General features: G+C 37.7%; 1 protein-coding gene and 1 long non-coding RNA gene across 2 annotated transcripts in view; one reads left to right on the plus strand and one right to left on the minus strand.

The window, feature by feature from the left end:
• On the plus strand, positions 1-21,297 carry LOC121955394 (potassium voltage-gated channel subfamily H member 5-like). Its single transcript, XM_042503336.1, has 12 exons — positions 1-200; positions 2,026-2,149; positions 3,616-3,722; positions 4,304-4,432; positions 6,353-6,468; positions 6,779-7,171; positions 7,273-7,365; positions 8,161-8,590; positions 13,893-14,092; positions 15,748-16,000; positions 16,276-16,472; positions 20,104-21,297. The coding sequence occupies exons 1-12, from the start codon at positions 128-130 to the stop codon at positions 21,295-21,297; spliced, it is 3,309 nt and encodes a 1,102-aa protein (XP_042359270.1). The 5' UTR covers positions 1-127.
• LOC121955397 overlaps positions 139-23,974 on the minus strand; it is a 26,132-nt gene continuing 2,296 nt past the window's right edge. The window contains exons 2-3 of the long non-coding RNA XR_006106630.1: positions 16,359-16,460; positions 139-212 (exon numbers count right to left, since the gene is read on the minus strand). This is a non-coding gene — a long non-coding RNA (uncharacterized LOC121955397). The remainder of the gene's footprint in view (positions 213-16,358; positions 16,461-23,974) is intronic.

Here is a 23,974-nt window from a genome sequence, read left to right on the forward strand (position 1 = left end):
AGTAACTCATAACTCTGTTGACCTTGACTCTTGTGGTCCGCGCTCCGGTCCAGCACAAAGCTGAAGCGGGTATTTAACATCAGCAGGACCACCGAGCGGCTCCGAGTCTCTGTCCTGAACCCTCATAATGCATGGGGGCAAGAGAGGACTGGTGGCTCCGCAGAACACTTTTCTGGAAAATATAGTCCGGCGCTCCAGCGGTGAGTTTTACTCTGAAAGGGAAAACAAGAATTAAGGGATGTTAATTTGGCATGTCAATCAAGGCACCACACAAGGGCTGCATGGGATGCTGAAGTGAAGATTTGTTGTTTCAGTGTCATTTAATGGAAAATAGCATTAAGTTTCTTACAATCTACACATTTTTACAACAAACAATACAACATGAATTATGCAATAAGTCTTGTCCTAATTTCCCCTAGGTAAAATCATTAATATAGTCTATTGTAATGACTTTTAAATGTCCTTATATATTTATCATTATCATTAGCTACAGAAACAGGTTTACTCCTCTGAGGAAAAAAAGACAGTTGAGTGATTTAGATGAGACTAAAACATGTTGTCCATTTCATGTTGTATTTATTTAAGGAATCTTCTGCAGAAAAGCTTAAAGCTGCACTCATTGGTTCCTCTATTTCAAAGCACTGTTGCAGGACTTTTGTACGTCATCAGTGTCAGGGTATCTTAGCTGTTGTTTTATTTTTTCTTATTTCTATGGTACTCTTACAGCATATATATACATACTAGTTAGTCCTTTCTTGTAGTAACTTGATTCTGTGTTCTTTTTGGGTTTCACATTGTTTAGTTCTATATATATATATATATATATTTTTTGTTATTTTTTTGTTATATGTTGTCTGTCTGTAACTAATGTTGCTGCGTGTTTTGTCCAGGGCACTCCTAGAAAGAGTTTTTTTTCTGGGTCAAATAAAAGGTTTAATAAATAAATGTTTACATCATGAGTTAGGGGCCATTCTTTCTAATGACATGTCTGCGTTCTTCTGCTTTGAAGGACATGATTTAAAAAAAAAAAAAAAATTAAAAAAAAAAAAAATTCATTTATATGAACATAAACAGTGAGAGAGTAAATATTCAAACATGCATTTTTTTGTATAAAAACCTTTTTAATTTTCCTTTAGTGTATGATGTTTAATATGTATTGTGTTTATGGACACTCATATTGCATTTTATTTGTTGTAGGTCCTAAGGCTCATTTGTGTATTGTTTTGCAGTAATATTTGTTAGTGTTTGTTGGGTTTTTTCCACGAAGATAATACTATTATTAAAAATTAATTTTTGGATCCACAGTCTGCAGGGCAGCTAATAGCTTCCCCATGATAGTGAGAGCTGAGTGTTTGTGTGGGAGATTGACAGTTTTCATTATTAGTAAAGATTAAGTGCACAATGTCAAACTGTAGTATAAAGAAAGATAGTGCAACACGGATTAAACGTGTCACCTCTGTGGTATATTGAGACAAATTTAGTCAATAGACAATAATTTAAAAAATACAATGGATGCATTTGTTTTAAGTTGAACTCATCTGATATTCAAGTGATAAACATGCAAGTGCTTTAAGTCGGACCGCTTTAACATCGGCTGTAAAATGTAGAAAATGTTCTCTAGTCTTTTCTCTGGAGACTGCAGCTCCCAAACCATGGAGAACTTTGCAGCTCCCTCATCCATATTTAATCCACATTAAGGGTGGAACATAAACATTTTATCAACAACTATTTCTGCCCAGTGACTTGTCTGATTAGCACTGTTAACCGCTGCTTGAAATAGTGATGATCTTGTTTCCATTATATACATTTATTTAAAGAGTGTCAGTAGTGGAAAAGTTGCTTTATTGGATTACCTGCAATATTTTAAGTACAAATTCATGTACTGTACATGCTGCTGAAAGTAATGATGCCTCAGCTGACAAAGCACCTGAAAAGTTAACCAACAGGTGCACTCTAGTTTGCAGGTGTGTTGTTATTGATGACCAGTTTTGTTTCAGACTGCTGTATTCTTCTGTTTTGCTGCAGAAACCAGTTTCCTGTTGGGAAATGCACAGATCTTGGAGTGGCCGGTCGTTTACAGCAACGATGGATTCTGCAAACTGTCTGGATACCACAGAGCTGAAGTTATGCACAGGAGCAGTTCGTGCAAGTAAGATGCTTTTTATGTGCTGTTGTGTAACAGCCTGAATGTGAAAATAGAGTGGGGTGGTTTATATTTTAAGAAATATATATAAGTTGGCTTTATGTCGTCTAATGGCACAGGTGTTTTGCTCATGTCTTTCATGTTGATACTTGAACGTCTCTGACCATAAAAGCCTCCATTAGTGAGTATTGCGCAAATTGCATTAAGCAGATGCTTTTTATTTTTTACGTAGGTTGCAGCAGTATACTGGTTTTAAGGTATACCGTGATATAAAAGTTATCGATTTTCATACCATGCACACTTATCTACGGTATTGGGAAAAATGTAACTAGAAGAATAGGAGAATCTCACCTTTATTTTTTGTTATTTTCAAAAGGGAGACTTTTCCATTAGAAATACATAGTTTCAAGTCTTAATCATGGTGACAAAATATTTGTTCAACCAAAACTAACCCTTCTATTTTCATTCCTTTAAGGGTCATTCTGACTGATAATAATAATAATTCCATAATAACATAATACCGGAATATTTTCTGAGACAGTTATTGTACCACGAAAATGTCATACCGTTGCAACCCTAATTGAATTTGAGTGTTTATTCGGTGAGCGATGATTTATTAATCATATTCGTTTATTTGACAGGCTCATTGATCATTGATCAACAGCGGAAAAACTAGAAAAACCGCCTCGCGGTTTTATGCCTCTGTGAACCAGTCACGTTACACTTAGAGTTTACATCCATGTCTGTGAAAACGTGGATGCTTGACACACATCTCCCCCCCGGCAGCACAGAGGATCTCAGCAGAGTTTCAAGATCAGCGTCACCAATTCAGCATCTGACCAAATGTCCTCCCGTCTGTTCCTGAATTATGGCATTGAATAAGGGCCAGAAAAGTGTTTTGCATAACGTTGTAACCATAACGGTGTTGACCTTTTGAACTTTTGGATGAAAAACACTATTTCTTTATCATTAAATCCATTTGTGTGAAATTTTGTCATAATTAGTGAATGAATTCTTGAGTTATGGCCAGAAACATGTTTTGTAAGGTCACAGTGACCTTGACTTTTGATCACCAAGATCTAATCAGTACATCATTTGAGGCCAGGCCAAATTTGAGGAACTTCCCTCAGGGCGTTGTGTTCATGACAAAAGAATGGATGGATGGACAAACCGAGAATGTAACGCCTCGGGCCATGGCTATTGTTAGTGCAGATGCAAAAATAGAAGAAAAAAAAACTGTAAACAAACCAGATGTTGACACCATGGCTGTTTTTCATCTGTTGTCCCTCACCAGATGTTATAAGGCACCCTAAAATCTGATCCGATCTTCATATATATAATCCAATCCTGTAGAAAGAATATCTACTGATGTGCAGCAACTACAATATATATATTTTTAAAAACTTGTTTTAGTTTCAATCCTCTGCCTTTTTTTCATATGATTAGCTAACGACACACTCACTCTTTTGCAGTTTCATGTATGGTGACCTGACTGATAAGAAGACAATAGAAAAAATCAGACAGACCTTTGAAAACTATGAGTCCAATTTCTATGAGGTGCTGCTCTACACAAAGAACAGTAAGTATCACCATTAAGCTCAATCTACTCACTATCACTCACTATCAAGCTCTATGATTTTACTCACATTGAGTTCAAAGTTCACAGTCATTTATTGTGAAATGTGCAATTACAAGAGCAGTTGTTACTATAGCAAAACTCACACTCTGCCCAACAATGCAATTTCAATATGTCTAAAAAAAAATGTAATTAAAATATCTCACATGAAGAAGTAAAAAGAGATTCTAAGATATAAGGTTATTAAGAATTAAAAAACGTGAATAAAATCTTAAATAAAATGACATAAATCAGCAGCTGCATCAACATGCAGAATCTAAACAGTAACATATGGCAGTAAAGTGTATATGCATAGCAAGAATGTAAATAAATATGTATGTACAGATGTGCAAACATTTTTTGTACAGATATCTATGGTGCCCTGAGGATAATTATAAGTGACTTTGGTGATCCTCTGACCTTTTCTGTAGCACAAACAACGGGTTGAAGTTATCATGATGACATTCACTAATTTATCCCAAATGTTTAGGTGCCATTTCCCATTTGTGCTCTCTCACAACTATCATTTCAATTGTTTCCCGCAGGAACACCGATATGGCTCTACATGCAGGTAGCTCCAATCAGAAATGAGAACAACAAGGTGGTGCTTTTCCTCTGTACCTTCAGAGACATTACCCTCTTCAAACAGCCGATTGAAGATGAAGCAACTAAAGGTGAGACGGTGCCTGTTTGTGGATCTAGACCAAATGGTTTCAAGCTGACTGCATTCAGTATTTCATTGTAAACTAAGTTCCATTTTAATGTTTTTTTCCCCTCACAGTAAAAGGGTTAGAACATTTACAATTTCAGACTAAATGACTATTGAGTGAATGCCTCTTAAAGGTCCAGCTTTTGTTGTCAAAGCTCAATTTTAACCGAGGGTGCAGCAGGGCAGCCAATGTCTTTAACACACATGAGTGGCTGTGACTTAGCAGACGTTTGTTTCCTGGTATGTTACATACAACTGTCCAGGTGTTGTGTGTGCGGGTCAGTGAACAGTGGTCTCTGTGGGTGCCATGTCCCAGGGGATTAAGTGTGCCACTAAGATGGTTACATACATCAAGCAGAAACAAAAGACACATGGGGATGGTAAATGTATGAAAATACTAACTATAAACAGAGGAAATGAAAAAAAATCAGTCCCTTTTAACACAAACATTGCCAGCTGACAAAATTAGACTTTTTTTACACTGAAGATTTAAACACTGCCAAGTCCTGCTCAGCATACCGTACATGTGCTATCATATTATCATTATATTTGGGTTGCTGAATCATATTATATTTTTAATAACAGATTAGTTTCATTAGTTTAGGTTCAGTAACATACATGTATAGAATGTATTTGGGTGATCTAAAATACTAAACAGTTGACAGTATTAAGGCATATTACTAGAATACATTTTGTAGCTTTTTTCTTTTTTTTTCTGCATACAAATGTAGTTAGTTTGCCAGGATGATGCATTCATGCACAATCGCATCAAGTGGAAAAATGACATTCTTCCTAAACTGAAGGTATCTTATAAACTTGACTCTTCCCTCCAGCCTCAACATTAAATGCTGGAGGAAACAAAGAATTTTCCAACAAGTAGGAAACTCTTTATTTAAATTTATATAATGTAGTCCTAAAGTATTTTCTTCACAAAGAGAATTAACATTATACTGCTATCGGTGATATTAAAAAGTTACTGTTCTGCATTGTCCACTGTCACAGAAAACATTCTTTGCAAAAGAAATTTAAAGGTATACTTGTATATCAATTACCCACCCCGTTTTACATTGAATTTGTGGAGAAAACATTTTTCTTGCATGTCTCTATGGTGATCTAAGAATCCAAAAACAGAAACTAGCAAAACTATATCAAAACATCTGTTTACAAACTCTCACACAGCTCATGCAGTATAATCTAGGTCGTACTGTTGTCACAGACGGAGCTGCATAACGCCACGTGCAGTGAAAGTGATACTTAGCCATTCATTGTGCTGTGTCTAAAAGTTTGCATTCACTCACTCCGCACTCTGCTTCTTCTCTCATCGATCAATCTGATCAGCCTTGATCGGACATTTTCATGCACAGACAAGTAGTACTTCTGGCCAGCACATGTGTTTGAAGTATTCCCAACAGAATGCATAAGCAGAGCTCAAATGCATGTGTTTTGAATAATAAGCAGAAATGCACATGTTTTGGAAGAGCGTAGATAAGTTTTACTTTCAGTTCAGTTCCACATCAGACAGAGCTGAATGCTTGGGAAGTACTGAGCATATCTGTGATATGATTGGATAAATGAGACTTGGATTATACTGCATGAGTTGTGTGAGAGTTTGTAAACAGATGTTTAGATATAGTTTTGCTGTTGTTGAATGCGGCACCCTTTTACTCCAATTCATCAAGAATTTTCTCTGAGTTTGGATTCTCTATCCACTGTGAAAGCCTGCGAGAAAAAAGTTTTCATCACAAATTCAACGCAACACAGTGTTAATATACAAAGGATCACTTTGTGGGTGAAGTATTCCTTAAAATGTGGGTAATTTTGTATGAAAATTAGTATTTATGCTGCATGCCTGCGTAACATTGTCTGTCTTTTTGTCTTTGAGAAGGATGGCCGAAGTTTGCCAGACTGACAAGGGCATTGACCAACAATCGCAACCTGGTGCAGCAGATAGCACCGCTGAGCAAGACTGAGGTCAGCCATAAGCCCTCCAGACTGGCTGAGGTGAGCAGCATCCAGGTCTAAAAAGAGTTTTTTTTTTTCAATGCTAGGTATCTACTTAAAAATATTTCAAGTTAAATCAACAATGTGCCTTAAAGACAGAAGATCTAGAGTCTGTAAAAACATTTTCCAATCAAGAAATTCATATAGTTCAGTTTAAAGGAGAAATCTATCCTGAAATTGTTTAGTATTTTTAAGTAAATTTCAAAAGATACACTGCCACATCTGGAAGGATTTGTGATGAGACCGTTTCTTGTTGCACTCTACATGTAATTCTGCGCTCACAATGGTAAATGTTCCCTCTTAACAAAAGGCTCTCCAGCTGGGATCAGACATCCTCCCTCAGTACAAACAGGAGGCCCCCAAGACCCCTCCACACATCATCCTCCACTACTGCACCTTCAAGACCACCTGGGACTGGGTCATCCTCATCCTCACCTTCTACACCGCCATCATGGTGCCCTACAACGTCTCCTTTAAGACAAAGCAGAACAATTTGGCCTGGCTGGTGCTGGACAGTGTTGTAGACGTCATCTTTCTGGTCGACATTGTGCTCAACTTTCACACTACCTTTGTGGGTCCTGCTGGAGAGGTCATTTCAGACGCCAAGCTCATACGAATGAATTACCTGAAGACGTGGTTCGTCATCGACCTGCTGTCCTGTCTGCCCTATGACATCATCAACGCCTTTGAACATGTAGACGAGGTGAGTGAACTTTACTTCTTTATGCCAAGATGCCAAACATGTTGGTAGTAAACACTGTATATAAATAAATAAAGTTTTTCTGATCAACTGTTTCTGTGAAGGATGTCATCACATCTGCTTCTCGAGCGAGTCATCTCCGTGACTCTTCAGTTTTCCACAGGAATACCACACGAACAGAAGACTCTGTACTCCCAGTAAGGAAATGCATGCCTTTTTTTCTTTTAAAGCTGCTACAAGCAATAGTTTTCTATACCAACAATAGATGACTAAATTTAATGTTAAATTACGTTGTAGTGATGAATCAACAAAGAACTATCACCCGTTCAGCACCAAACAACAGACAGACAAAATAAGCGAGTCCTAAATATGAAAAAAAAAGAGATCAGATGCAGATCAGAAATACAGGTACTAGTGTTTAACTTTAACTGTAACTTTGTTACACACTGCAGGCAAAATGTTTTGTGAGCGTTTTTAGTACTTTCATAAGTAATTTTTTGGTTTCTAAACAAGGTTGATTTTGTGGAGTTTTCACAACAGAAATAAAGGCATCAACCTACACAACAGCTTAGTTCAGACAGACTGCAGTAGATCAACAGGATCCCTGTAGTTGTCACAAATTTGCATTACTGCCGCTGAATGGTGTGATGTGAAATATTCATATGTGAGTATTTTTGCATTTTTGTGTCACGTTGGCCAAAAGGTTGCACCTCAACACACGAAAAGTCTTCAACCAACACTTGTGGTTATTTTCATTATCAATGAATATGAAATAAGCGTGTGGTCCATAATCACAAGTTCCAAAAACGCAAGTCAAAATATTAAAATAGCTTGTTTTGTGTCGCCAACAGTTTAAAACCAAAATATATTCAGTTTTATAATCATAGAAGATTACAAAACCCATAATATATTAAAATATGAAAATCTTAAATGCGTAAATAATCAAAATATTTGCTGTTTGACTCACATCTTCCTCCCATCACTCACTGCAGGGTCTCAGCAGCTTGTTCAGCTCCCTGAAGGTCATTCGTCTGCTGCGACTGGGCCGAGTAGCCCGGAAGTTGGACCACTACCTGGAGTACGGAGCAGCTGTTCTGGTTCTGCTGGTGTGTGTCTTTGGTCTGGTGGCCCACTGGCTGGCCTGCATCTGGTACAGCATCGGGGACTATGAGGTCATCGACGAGACCACCAACACCATTAAGACTGACAGTTGGCTCTACCAGTTGGCGCTGAGCATTGGAACACCTTACCGCTATAACGCCAGTGGTACAGGAAAGTGGGAGGGAGGTCCCAACAAGGACACGCTGTACATTTCTTCTCTCTACTTCACCATGACAAGTCTCACCACCATCGGATTTGGAAACATCGCTCCGGCTACAGATGGCGAGAAGATTTTCTCCGTGGCTATGATGATGGTGGGCTGTAAGTACTCGATCACTTTCCAAAAATTGAGCACTGTGATCCAAACATTTCAGAAAATCTACAAACCAGAAAACAAGTTAAATATTACATAACAAATAACATCACTCTATGATTACTGTTCTTGGTATGAGTGGTGGTTAATGGGGCAGTAAATGGAGTCACAAAGCCGTCTAATACAAATACACACAGCTCTTTTATCACGTGTTTACACACGTTTAAATGGCTTAAACACTTTAAGGCCTCCAATATTTCCTGTGTTCTTCCAAAACTCTGATGAAACTAAATTTATCAATTGCCAGTGGTCAGTTTGTCAAGTGAAATCCAAGTGAAGCTTTTCAAAACAGCTTAAATCAAAGTGACCGTTTTTTTTCTTCTTCAATGGACATACAGTACAACCTTGACAGTACGAATAAATCTGAACAGAGGACAAAAGAACAGCAGCTCCACTGTTGTTACAGGAGGAAACAGTATGTGGGCAACATGCGCTGAAACACTTGAGATTAAAACAAGACAAGGCTAGAAAAATGGCAAATCACTCATGTTTCACTGACAGATACAACTTTCCCATGACATAGACCAATTTGGACATTGGTATTTTAGTTGCGCTTGGCATTTAAAGGGACAGTTCACCCAAAAATCAAAATACATCATTTCCCTCTTAACTGTAGTGTTTTTTATCAAGCTATATTGTTTTGGTGTGAGTTGCTAAGTGTTGGAGATATTGGCTGTTCAGATGTCTGCCTTCTCTCCAACATGATGAAAGAAGATGGCACTCAGCTTGTGGTGCCCAAAGTGCCAAAAAAATAACACAGTGACATTTGATTCACATTAATTTTTGGGAGCTTTGAGCACCACAAGCTGAATGCTATTTAGCTCTATTTTTTTGAAATCTCTGCAACCAAGATCTCCCACTCTCAGCAACTCACACCAAAATAATCTAAATTGATAAACAGCACTACAGGTAAGAGGGAAAATCTATATTTTTGATCTATGTGTGAACTGCCCCTTTAAGTCGATGTTCAAGCCAGTTGCTTGTTGTACATTTAACATGGTAGCAACTGTAATATGCCAAATATAAAATTAATTCAAATAATTTAAAATGAACATGAAACAGAGTTTTATAATCTCATGGGCCAATGTTTAGCAATGGATAACCTAGCAAGCTAACTAGCTAAACAAAGTGATTACTGTAATAATGACGGCTGCCTTTACAACATGGTTATCCGCCACTTGTTATAGTGATATAAGCATCTGGAGGTGGGAACTGATATGCCAGTAAAACAACAGCTGTACAGCATTAGCTACTTTAAAATCTGCCAATCCCTCTACAGCAGACATATGTACGTCCTTTGAAGTCGTTACCATTCCATTCACGCGTTCATCCGTTCATAATACGCCAGTACAACCTTGCAGGAGCAGAAACAATCTGGATGCATTTACTTGCGTGCTAGACATGATAATGTGCTCCACAATCCGGCTGGTTGTCTGCCAGCTGCCAGTAAAGAAACATATGGTGGGGATGTGCAGGTTTCTGCACAGATGCAAAGCAAAATTCAAGCTCACTATGATCACCATAGAGCCGCTTCTTATGGATAAGTTTGTGGTGTAGCAGAGATCGACACGGTTGTATGCCAGTTTAATCGTTTATGATGTGTAGTCTTCATCATTTATCACAATCAAAAGGCAGCAACACAAAACAGCATGTAACTCTCATATAGACACATGCACTCACATGTGTCATTTTTACTCTTATTTTGTATCTAATTTCAGTTACTTTTGAATACATAAATGATTCTCTACACTCAGCAGTATTAAGCCGTTTACAGGCTCACTTGACTCTGGTCGTGTAAAACACATTAGGATGCAGCCTCAGTGCGTGAATCACTGGGGAGAGTTTAGGACTCGGCTTTGTTGATAATAAAAGGTGACATGTTCAGCGCTCATCACAGCCTGCTCTATGGGGGTCTGTCTGAAGGTTGATAATCAGAAAAGCATTGTCTATGTGTTAATTCACTCATACTGAAATTATTCAGGCCCTTTTCCCTGCTTTAAAATAGAAAATGCATTTCCTGCAGAAAATGCGTATGAATGCTGACAGCTGAAATTGGAAAGTATTGCTAAAAATACAAGAACCTACAGTGCAAATACACTGGACTGCACTGCTTAAAAACCTGGAAAATTAATTGTAAAACTGGCAGAGTTGAAAGCTGAACCTCATTACATAAAGCAGCTAAGCTGAAATACTTACGAAAAAAGATGGAAGCTGAACTGTAATATTGTCAAAGGTGGAAGCTAAAATTAATTACGTAAAAGGCTGAAAGTAGAAATGCTTTGTACCTTAAAAAGCATAAACTGTAGAAAATAAAAGTTAAATACATTCAATAGCTGAAAGTATGTAGTGGTACTTGCCGACTGAAAACATGTATGGGAGAAATATAATTACTTTGTGACCTGTTCAAAGCTTACATCAATTCTGTGGATAAAATGGACAAAAGTAGAAATTCAACGTGGAGCAGATTGAAGATTTAATGAATGTTTTTCTATTCGTGACAAGTATTTAAAATATGAAGCTTTTTATGTGATTATATTAACGACTAGGGGCCCTTTATTTTGAAAATTCAGCATTGTTAGCCACCCTGGTAAACTAATATTACTATCCAGTGGCTGTTATTTTGACAATATAGCCTTATTGGTAAACCTGTTACCTTTATGGATGTACATCCCAAGTTTCAGCATGATACAATAATTTTTTTCTGGAAAACAATACAATATTTGCTGATATCATAAAGCCAGTTTTGATTCAATTCCATTAAGGGGTCGATGATCGATGTGAAACGATATCAGTATATATACTTATTATATTACTTGGCTGCCTAGCATGGTCTACCTGGTGCTAGGCCGCTAGCTCTGTTTGAATGTTTAGGAAGGTGTGCTTGGACAGAAATGGTGTCACAGAACGCCATGGGGATTTCAAAATAAAGGTACATCTTAAAGATTACTATATGTATTGATTTGTTCACTCTGCATCAAAAATGTTGGATTGTATATTAGTAAATTGATATACTGATCCAGATAGGTTTATCGCTACATCCCCAGTTATCAACTGTGCTTTCATTTTGAAAATACAGCCTTATCCAAAAACTGAAGGAATAAATGTTGTCTCTGTCACTGATGCTTATTGCAAAAATACTGGGGACACAACTATTTTAATACGGTAAACTTAGTAAGTTGGTCTTGATAAAAATCCATTATCTCAACAAACACAACACTGTATTTTTTATATTCTGTGTTTTTTTTATAGTTTCAATTTGCAGTTTTGTACAAGAACTGTAAATCTGATCAAGCTTATAATGTAGAAAGTTGTGTAACATGAACTCACAAGTGATGCAGAGTTTTAGACATTATTGTATATACTAATATTATTGTAATACTGGCTTCTAAACTATCTGCACTGCCTTGGTAGTTTTTTCAGTGTCACATTTCTGACTTTACATTAATTAAGCAGGTGGTCAATGTTAAATTCACCTAATCTCATTTAGCCAAAACGTCTTCTGTTAAGTATTCTTTCAAAATTAATAAGTCAAACCAACTGGATTTTCACCTCATGCACCTCTTCATAAAAATAGAAATCTATTTTTACACAGGTGTCTGAATAATTCTTATCAACCGCTGCAGTTACAGTAATAGCTTCACCTTCAGTGTCACTGCATCCACTGTCAGCCTTTGCTTACAGTTCCTCCGTCATGACTCGCCTTCCTCCTCTAACCTTTGGCCCGCTCCTCTAAAACAGCATGTAAAGTGATGCAATAAAAAACAGTGAGGGAGACACGAACTGACAGCCACGCTTCAAGGTCTGCACTTCCAAAACTAAACACCCATTACTCTGGTGGTGTTTCCAGCACAAAGATCACTCAGTCACACTGCGGTGTCGGGTTCAATTACGGCCGATAAATCTCCTGCTACAGATACAGTAATTATGCGAGAGGAGAATAAGAAAGGGAAAGTTTGCCTGAAGGCTTGAGTGTAGTAAAAAGACAATGAGCCATCACGTTGGATATGTATCTTAACCTCTGTGATCCTGCTGTGGCAACTGGAGACGAGTCTTTCCTCTTGAGTGGGTAAAACCTCACAATAAGAGATACTGACTGACTCTTTGAGGTCACTGCAGCACAGAACTCCTCCTGAGGAAATGCACATTATGAATTACATTATAAACGTTCAATCCACTGCTCAATGTTACAAACAGAAAATCATATATGCAAATTGAAGTTGCATAATCTCGTTTTTTTTCTGCCACAGCGTTCAAAATACTTTATGAATTTTATAAGAATTGCATGTGTCAGGCTTTGTAGGGCTACAGTTGTATTGATGAACTCATTAACAATGACTCAAATGAAGGCAAATTTGATGTGATTTTGATGAGAAAATAAATAAATAATAAATTTCATTTTTTTAAAGTAACAAATCCTTAGAATTGCGCAACCCTTAACATAAACTTTATGAAAAAGATATTAGTTCAGTCAGGGAGACAAATGAATAAATCAGGGGACTGTTACATATTAAGGTATTTTTGATCTGATTTTCATGGAGGTTAATTGATGTTAAAAAAAAAAAGATAGGATATTTTAGTGGATTAGGGAGTGAAAAAAGCCTTAAATGTGTTCAAAAACATCCTTTTTTTATTTTATTTTTTTCAAATGAAATGCTCTGACAATCTGTCAAATCAGAGTAACAGTAAATTATATCACTCAATAAAAATATAAAAAAGCTTTTATACAACCAAAAGCCTACAGCTGCTTAGGCTGCAGATAAAACACTGACAAATGCAGATAGATAGTAGACTTTGGTGCTAAAAAAAAACACGCTTTCATAGAACATAAAGTCTATCCTGAAGCCCACACTGCTGACTGCGACAACATGTTTTTACTGATCTAGCAGTAGTATGACGTCATGCGCAGCATATGCAATGTGCAGTACTGGTGAAGCGAAACCATGGGCAACATGGGCGATTTTAATCCCTTAATTTACGTTTAAACGTGTGAAATCTAATAATTTACCTAATAATTTCTCCCAAACTTGAAGGTTAAATACTGGAATATAGTTTGGAATACAAATCCTATCAATAGCAAACATTCTTTGACTTCTTTGACCTTCATGTGAACCAAACTCCTGAAGATCCCAAATGATTTCCTAGGATAAAACATCTTCCCTTGTCGTGCTGTTGAATAAATCAGTCCTGCATGTCCGTCAGTGTATGTACGGCTGCTTTGTGCCTGACTTTGCTCTTCATCTTTTATTTCAGCGCTGCTTTATGCAACCATCTTTGGAAATGTTACCACCATCTTCCAGCAGATGTACACCAATACAAACCGCTACCACGAGATGCTCAACAACGTGCGCGACTTCCTGAAGCTCTATCAGGTTCCTAAAGGTCTAAGTGAAAGGGTCATGGACTTTATCGTCTCCACCTGGGCCATGTCTAAGGGCATTGACACAGATAAGGTATCATTATTGTTATTGTTAGTGGTAGGAGTTTATGAAATGTCCTGCCTTAGTAAAGAACAAAAACCTCTCGTTCTTACCACAACACCTTCAATTCATAGTGCACTGAATATGTATTATAATTAAATTCTTATTTAATGGAAATAGTGTATTCCTATTCAGTTATCTCATTGTACTGATTGGATAGAGCGCAGTCGTGCACGTTTGTGCTTTAAGTCCAAAGATAAACTGATGCATCTCTCTGACAATGGCTGTAAAACAGAAAAACTGCTATCATTTTAACCATGATCATAAAAAATGTAAGGGCAGGGTCGACAGGTTTGGACAAAAGATTACAGCAGATCATTAAGTGCACTCATTGACACTTAGAGTTCAATGCAACTGCTGGACCTCATGCACGTTTGAAAAGGGATGCAAGACTATTCATAACCATAGAGCATTAGTGATATTTTGCTGAGCTACGGCCAAACAACAGCAGATTGACAGTTTAATAATCTTATAAGTCATTTTAAAAAGAAATGAAAAACACCTTGAAGAAGGCAAGTCTGTGTTGGTGTAATTTTATAACCTACGAGCCCACATTTATTAAAAGCTTGTTGTTTTTAACCCTCAGCTTGAGACTTCAGTCTCAAGTGCCAGATTGGATGTTTTTATGTCACATCCTACCCATGGATAAGGGCATATTTTTTTACCTTTTTGAAAATTATTACTTCTGTTTGGACTGCTGGGAAAATGTTAACCACAAACAAGTATATCTGATGCATAGCAAATGCATGTTCCCTATCAGTTACTCACCCCTAGTTACATTTAATTCATGAGAAAAATGTTTTTTGCATAACTTAGGTGAAAGAAGAATCCAAAAACAGACAAAATTCTTGACGAATTGAAGTCACAGGGGTCCGAATTTAACAACACTAAAACCACATCAAAACATCGGTTTACAAACTCCCACACAACTCGCTGAGTGTAGTCTAAGTCTCATTTATCCAGTCGTATGCTCAGTACTTCCCAAACAGCAGCCCTTTGTGACTGGGAAGTGGAACTGCACTAAAAGTAAAACTCATCTATGCGCTCTCTACAGCCAGACTACATTAACAAAAACAGTCATTTCACTTCACTGAATACAGGAGCTGCTGGACTACCACTGCCTCGATCACCAATTTTGTTTAAGTTATTGTATGACTTTGGTGTTTTTTAAGGGTTAGTTCTGGTTAGACTAAATAACACAATAACAAACAGACTACCTGATTGAGGCAGTGGTAAACCAGCAGCTCCTGTGTTCAGTAAGGTAAAATGACTGCTTTTTTTGTCATTCTTTGAAGACAGCATGGATAACTTTCCCTTTTAGTTTAGTTCCCTGTCGAAAAGTGCTGTCTGTTTGGAAAATGCTGAGTATAAGACCGGATGAATGAGACTATACTGCATGAGCTGTGTAAGAGTTTGTAAACAAGTGATTTGACATACTCTGCTGTTGACCCATATGACTTCAGTTCATGAAGAATTTCTGTTTTTGGATTCTTCGTTCATCTGAGGCATACAAGAATATACAAAGCTTTCTTCATAAAATAACATGGGACGAGTATTCAATATTAAAATTGTCTTTTGTGGGGTGAGATATTCCTTTAGTGAATATTAACTGCTCTGATCTCTCTCAGGTTCTCTCAATTTGTCCTAAAGACATGCGGGCAGACATCTGCGTCCACCTCAACAGGCAGGTGTTCAACGACCACCCGGCGTTTCGTCTGGCCAGCGACGGCTGCCTGCGCTCTCTAGCTGTGGAGTTTCAGACCACACACTGTGCACCTGGAGACCTCATCTTTCATATTGGAGAGAGTGTCGACACCCTCTGCTTTGTAGTCTCCGGTTCGCTAGAAGTCATCCAGGATGATGAGGTCATAGCAATACTAGGTAATCTAACGCAACATTATGAAAGAGACCCGGTCAAGTTTTATCTGGGCTGGTTGATATAGATAAAACAAGAGCAAAGGTTGTCTCAGTTCATAGATGCATCTGTGATCCAGCCCTGAATGTTTTCCTTAACCTATTTTGGGAATATTTTCTCATTCATTGAAAGCTCTCTTTGTGCTGTACTTCAACAAGTCCTGTTTACTTTTATGTCACTGTGTTCCCAGTCAACACTTTCTGCCTGTTATAAACACAGTAATCATGTCTGATCCATCCAGGTAAAGGTGATGTGTTTGGAGACGTGTTCTGGAAAGAGACCACGATGGCCCGCGCCTGTGCAAATGTCCGAGCTTTGACTTACTGCGATCTGCACGTCATCAGGAGAGACGCTCTCATGAGGGTGCTGGAGTTTTACACCGCATTTGCCAACACGTTCTCCCGCAACCTCATCCTCACCTGCAATCTACGAAAAAGGGTAAGAAATAAAAAATAAAACAAAATAAAACAAATCTCTTAGAGTAAAATATATTTGTTTCTTTTCAGTTAGTTTAGTCTAAAATTGGTTGCAACAAGGTTAAAACAAATAAACCAGAGAAAAGTTTTTTGTAAGTATTTGGGCATTTTATGCCTTTATAGACAGTAAAGGTGTAACAGGAAACAGTCGGCCCTGTTGCAGTTACATGAGCAGCACATTAAACCGAAGCACAGCCAAGATGCCCTGCAGTTAAACTGTAACAAGTAGGCAGGTTTCCATTATTTGTAAAATTGTGCAAACTGAAACTGCAAATATAAAATACGCCTAATGGAAACGCATCATTTTTGAAAAAAACTCCCATTTATCGCAAATACGTTTTTATGCTCGCATGAGGTCAAATTTCAGGCAGTTTGAAAAAGCCATATTTCGCAAAACTGCAATAAAAACACTTTTTTCAGAACTGGATCCTTCCGGCGTGACGCAGCAGGTGCTACAAGAGGTGTTACTGCATCGCATAACTCTTCAAAAGTTGAGGGGATCATAGAGAAGTTTTGAATCCACAATTCCTTTGTGAAATCATGTGGCTGCTTCCACGTATAGGAGGCTTGCCTTTCCATTATCGCTCGTACAACACGCCTATGTCGCCTTCGACTGGAAATAATGACGGTTAGCTTGGTTGTTGCAATAGAAATAAACCCGCTGGTGTTATGAACATCATTGCCATGCTTGGGATGTTATCTTAAGAGGAGAATTTGCATAACATCACTCAATAGAAACGCAGTCACCTTGCAATTGTTTTTTATTGACATTTCGAAAATACTGCTTGATTTTTGCGCAAATCTGTAAATGGAAACTCGCCTAGTGGGTCAGCCCTTACAAACCCATGTTTGCTCAGACACACAGAACCTGTTCTTGGTGATCACACTGATTAGGTATTTTTAAAGAAACATTGAGACATTCCCAGCAGTGTTTGCAACGACCAAACAATATTTCATAACAACACGAAAGAACATTTCCAGCTGCGTTTTTGGTAACAAAACCAATTTTTGACAAAACACTGAGACATTTCCAGCCATGTTAGTCGTGAAAAAACTGAGTATTTTAAGAAGATGTTGAGACATTTCCGGTCATGTTAGTGTACCAAGACCAGGTATTTTTAACAACCACGTTAACCACAGCTTTGTCACAACTTAACATTAAAAACTGATCAGTAATAATGCATAAAGTTTCAACATATCCACTACATATGAAACGTACATATTAAACATATCCAACGTTTGCAGAAACGTACAATGCTAGCATTTATTCTGGCTAGTGGCTTGAAAAAATGGATCTCAATGGAGATCATTTAATCATTCAGTCCTAACATAATAAAAAATGTAAAAACCCAGCACCCACTTTACTTAAATAATTCTACACATGTACACCGTTTCCAATGATAACATTCACACTTCAGAAGCCTATGAGTTATAGCTATTCTGGGAGTCAAAACTACGACTCTAATTAATATTTCATAAAGATTCTCCAAGGTTCACATATTAATGCCATTAAGGCATTGAGATATATTTTTTCCAGTCATGGCAGTAAGTTGCTCATATGGCAGTAATGTCATCTCATGGGATGAACATCGCATAAATTGTTAATGAATATTCCCTGTAAAGTCAATCTGGTACATGTGGTCCCTTGTGCTCTTTGTTCGGGACTGGCTTATATCAAATATCAATACTTCTGAGGTAAAGTAGATGTTATAAATTACAATATGCATTTTAATGAAGTAATAAAACCATCTAAAAATTACTTATATAATCTATTTATCTAGAAAAATTCAGGAATAGTACTGTGCAACAGAAGTTAATGCAAACAGTCACACCATACAGAAACATGCACGTTCATCGTGATTTCATGATATTTAAAGTAACTTTATACTTAAAATTTCCTCTCTGACTTTTCTAGTTGGTTGCAGCTTTATTATAAGAGGTCTTATGTAATCATAAATACTGAACTCAAACAGTGAAGCAGCTTTAAATCTAAACAATTTTGAGGCAAATTGGCAGCATGTTGAAAGATTTATGCCTTGTATGTAAAATGAATTCAGTGAAAACAAAGCCATCTATTATTCATTTGAGCAGCTTTATGAACTGTTGTGCCTGCATAGGTTTAAGATTTATTCTCTGCCCACGTTACTGTTATGAACTCACTTAAACTGCATGAATGTGCTTCTGAACATCACATGAACACAAGCATTCTGTATTTGAATGCATTTACTCAAATATATTTGCTTTATTTTTGATCATGTGCATGTTATAAAGCAACTTTTTTAACCTTTTTCGTGTGTTTTGGTGGATTTTGTGCGGCTGATAATAACGCATTTGTTTTTGACCATAAAAGAGCTTGTAGGCATGGATACTTTCTGCTATCAGCAACTGCATCAAGATTAAGCCAAGAAACTTAGGCCAAGATTAATATATAAATATAAATAAAATCTAAGTCAATTAGTTTCAAATGAACCTACAGATAAGTTAAAGGGAAAGTTTAACACACAAATATGTATTTTTCATCTTACTTGTAGTGCTATTTATCAATTTAGATTGTTACGATGCAAGTTGCCAAGATAACCACCATAAAGATGTCTGCTTTCTCTCAAAAATAACGGAACTAAATGGTAATCTGCTTATGATGCGCAAAGCACCGAATCACATTTAAAAAACTCCACAGCAAATGACTGATAAATAGCACAAGATTTATTTTTTTTTTTATTCAGGGGTGAACTGATATCAAAAGCACTGCAGCAGCACTTTTTTGGGGGAAAGATGGTGTTTTACATGTGAAAATAATTTAAACTAGGTATGTACGATAATATCAGCAAGTCATCGGCAGACATTGGCTTTAAAATGAAATATCAGAATCAGCCAACGTGCTGATTTTGGCTGATACCACAAACCATTATTATTATTATTTTCATTGACAAAGTGACATGTACAAAATATCAACCCTAAGTTGAAGTATTTTTCTTATTGTGAATTTTACATAGATTAAAAAGCACTGTATTTTATATCTCCATCTGCTGGTGGGCCATCATGATAAGAGTATGCAAAATATGATGTTGATTCCACTCCAGAGGAGACTTGATGATCACTAAAATTCGGTGGGAAAAAAAGTAAATTAATCAATATCGGTTATTGGCAGAAAAAATCCAATATTGTGCATCCGTTATTTGAGGGTTTAGAACTGCTAATGTACACCAAAGTTTATCCTATTTATATTTACTACCTGTGTGTCTTCAACAACAAAGATTAAAAGTGTTTGCAAAGTTTAAGTGAGATGCTAAGAAGTTATAATTCTTTCAGTGTCTTCTAATGGATACCAGAAACTCTCGGGGCCAAGATATCGCTCCATTATTTCATTATTGTTCCATTAACTGTTTCCCTCGTGCACTGAAGCTTTCAGGTCTTTAATATTTCAACACACACAGCAGGTCTGAGCACAGCATAGCATGGTTATCCTTGCTTTACATCTGCATTATATATGTATGTTTGTTTCATCCGAGTAGAGCGCTGCCATTGTAATTTAAATGTGGCCTCAGTGTGCATATCCCACATCACCGTCCTCATACAGATTCTCCCTCCTGCAGATAATCTTCAGAAAGATTGCTGATGTGAAGCGGGAGCAGGAGCACCAGAGGAACCAGGTGGCTCTCTCCATCCCTGATGACCACCCGGTCCGCAAACTCTTCCAGAGGTTCAGGCAGCAGAGAGATTCTCAAATACCGGGAGAGTCTAACTCTTACTTTGATCATAACTGTGTGCAGGTGGAGCCGCAGCACCACCATCGCACGGACCCAAACTCTTACACGCAGTGTCCGTCTGCGTCTCCTCAGCAGCAGGAGTACAGCTCCATGGTGCAGAATAATGCACCCTGCACAGCAGGGGGGAATGCAGGCAACGGCTGCGAGGTGGCTGCACCTTCGAAAACGCTGGTCCACACTGAGACGTCGGAGCGATGCAGCACACAAGAGGCTGGGGAGGCCATAGCGAGGCTCTGTGCTGAGAGCCAGCTGTGTCAGAAGGTCAACAGCCCTGCACGGAGCAGCAGCACAGGTGGAGAAGCAGCTGGAGGTGGTGTCACTGGCAGCAGAGGTGCTCGAGGCTGGGCAAAGTTTAGAAACGCTGCTTCAGCTGCTCCAACTGCTCCACCTGCTCCACCTGCTCCACCTGCTCCACCGCCTCCTGCTGCCGAGCCAGAAAAGAAGCCACCAAAAGCAAAAGAGTGGCCAAAAGGATCCCAGTCCTCCGAACAGTTAGCAGCCGCCAACAAGAACCAGGACATGGAGGAAGGTGGAGAGATACGGAGCACAGAGGGGGGCAACAGTGCAGGAGAGGCAGGTGAAGAGATAAGCGCCCTGCACAAAACTGACTCCTGTGACAGTGGCATCACAAAGAGTGATCTACGCATCGACCGAGCCGGAGATTCAAGAAGCTCCTTTGAAAGAAGTCCGCTGGAAAAGAGCCCGATGGAGAGAAACCCATTTGAGCACAGTCTCGGGGTCGAGTCCCTCAAACACTCTTTTGTTCAGCCGGTGTCTGAGCAGGCGCTGCTTCAAGCCACCCTGCAGGAGGCCAAGCTGGAGCTGAAGGGAGACATTCAGAAACTGAGCGGCCGCCTGTCGGTGCTCGAGTCTCAGGTGAGCGAAATCCTCCGGCTGCTGTCCATAAAAAGGAGACTCTCACTACCACCGACTTCTTCCCCGAAGGCCAGAGTGAAAAATCAAGACTCAGTGACTGCCTGTATGCCGGTCACACCGAAAGCAGATGAAGGGCCTTTTTGAACTTACAACCTGGATTTCTTAAAAAAACTGATTTATATAAATACCAGTTTGCATGTCCTGCTGGACTCTAACCCGCCAAAGACATTTCTGGCATTAAAGCACAAAACTGCATGCAGAAATCCCTTTCATGTTTCCTTATTACAACAAAAACCCAGGGATGTTTTTTATTGTCTTTTATTGTCTGGTGTATACTATAATGGAGAATTACAAAGAGAAACAGGAACAATTAGTGAACAAACAGTAAAACACCTTTTGTGCTGTTGTTGGTAGGAAATAAGATCATTTTAAAAGCATTACAAACAACACAGAGTTCTGTTTGCCCTCTTATCGTCCGATACTTTTAACAGAGGCTTTTGTTGAAAGATCTGAGCCTCAAAGGAGCTGAAGTCAAATCACAGTTTTTAAAACATATTTTGAGTCTTTGCGTAAAGCTGCTCATATGTTACAGAAAAGTCAATGTACTTTTTGGTCTTTGGATTTTTTTTTCAGTAACAGAAATGAAAAAAAAACAAACAAAAATGATTTCAAAATCCAAATATGAAAAAGTTTTAGTTTTCGAGTCAGACATGAAATATATAGAATAGAAATTCTGTTTTTTTTTCTCCAATCAAAAGAAAAAAGAAATCAAATCAAATAACATGAAAACACAGACAAAAAACCAATTGTTTTTTTTCTGGCACCGGAAGCTGCTCTGTGTAAAAAAATGAAAAAATTTAATTTCCTGACGAACACACAGAGATGATTGTAGAACTTGTTTTGACAACTACAAAATCATGTCAGAATATAGTCCCAAAGCCATCGCAGTGCTAGTTATAATTGATTATAACCATAAATTCACTAAATATTTTGATGCCCAATGCACTGAACAATGTTTTTTTTTTTTTAACCTAGGACAACTTGCAGTTACAGAAAATGAAAAAAAAGAATGTTCTTTGTTTTCTTGGTATTTGGATTTATTTTTTGATAGAAGAAAAGGAAAATTAAGCAGCATTTTTATTCTGCATATTCCATTTTTGACCCCATTATTAATTTTTGGATTTTGAAATGCAAATCAAATCACTATTAATTTTTTCACTTTTTTTTCTGAAAGAAAAGTGCAAAGAACAAAAAGTACACTGACCCAGAGAGCAGGAGCAGCTCTGAGTTGTATGACTTTGAAAAGACTAATCAAGCACAGTATCAGTAAAGTAAATTAAATAACACAGCACCACAGTTTGAAACAAAAACATATGGTTGGTTGATGCTTCACTGCAGCGTTGAGAAAAGTTGAGGTGAGCTCAACTTTTGTTCACACCTGTCGACAGTGCCAAGTGTCGGGGGTCAGTTTGACGCTTCCATTAAAAATGACTTGTAGCCGGCTGCTGTGTCTCTAGTAGAGAGGACGCAGCATTTGTCTTTTGGGTCAAGACTCTGTTTTTGTTGTCTTTAGTGGCTACTAACTTTAGAGTATTAAAGGAATACTTCTCACATAATGACCATTTGTACATCAACTTCTCACTCTGTGTTATGTGGAATACGTGATGAAAACTTTATTTTTCTCATATTGCCGGACCAACAAAGAATCCAATAGATTTCATGCTTAATCAGTCCAGTGCATGAACGAGTAGCTTGCGAGCACGTGCATTTGCTGATCAATGGAAAGCACGAGGAGAGTTCAAAGGCATGCGCTTGTCCACGATTGCTACTTGTATGCAAAAGTGTTTTAAATAGTGAGGTTTTAGCAGTAATGCATGCGTTTGAGAAGTATACGACTGCAAAATGATGCTTGGATTACGCTGCATGAGTTGTGTGAAACTAAAACTGGATTTTTATTTAGTTTTCCTGCTGTGAAACGTGGCCGCCTGTTACTCCGGTGATCATGAATTAATCTATTATAGGATTCTTCGTTAAGACACTAAGAAAAAGTTTTCTTCACAACTTCGATTTAACATGGGCTGAGTAAGGGATATAAAAATGAGGATTTCGGGGGTGAAGTATTCTTTTAATTGTCAGGTAATAAATAACATGTGCCTTATAATGATAAAGCCTCATTTAGAGTTGTTTTGATAAAACAATCAACTCTTTGTGGTTTTGAGCACATCTTTTATAATATAAATGTTGGCCTGTTAACCCCTTTTTGGAGGATAATGGAATATTTTCCCATTTGACTCCGTCACTGTACTATGCATTCATTTTATCAACTCTTTAGACATGTTTATAATTGTGTTTTATCTTAATTCCCATGCATGTGAGATAGGAATAGGAATGCAATAATGGTGGTTTAATAATAGATTTTTATTGTTAATTATCATTATCTCAATTTTCTTGTGAAATACTTATTTTCCTTGACAAGATGTGAATATTTAAAACTGGTTACTGCAACAAACTCACTGTACATTCCTTCATGTACTCTTGCTCAGGTATATTTGCTCTGATAGTGAATTTCAATATTTATTTCCGTATGAGTGATTTTATCTTAATCTGCTCATAAGATTAGATACTAACGCACATAAAGAGTTACTACACACCACTATGCAAATATGAACTGTTTGGTGATGCAAACATTTGCATTTATTTATTCTGTTTGGATAAAAATTATAACACTTAAGTAAATGAAAAAACAGCATGGTTTCAGTGATGTTTTCTAACTTCTGCGTGACTGCGAATCATCTCAGTATGAACTGTGCTGTAAGCATGT

The sequence above is a fragment of the Plectropomus leopardus genome, chromosome 16 (assembly GCF_008729295.1).
Source record: "Plectropomus leopardus isolate mb chromosome 16, YSFRI_Pleo_2.0, whole genome shotgun sequence".
NCBI lineage: Eukaryota > Metazoa > Chordata > Actinopteri > Perciformes > Serranidae > Plectropomus > Plectropomus leopardus.

What these genes read in the sequence shown, in the direction of transcription:
- LOC121955394 (XM_042503336.1), top strand. Translation starts at nt 128, where the DNA reads ATGCATGGGGGCAAGAGAGGACTGGTGGCTCCGCAGAACACTTTTCTG. An exon ending in CACAGGAGCAGTTCGTGCAA is followed by an intron (nt 2,150 to 3,615) that starts GTAAGATGCTTT and finishes ACTCTTTTGCAG; the next exon opens with TTTCATGTATGGTGACCTGA. An exon ending in AGCCCTCCAGACTGGCTGAG is followed by an intron (nt 6,469 to 6,778) that starts GTGAGCAGCATC and finishes TCTTAACAAAAG; the next exon opens with GCTCTCCAGCTGGGATCAGA.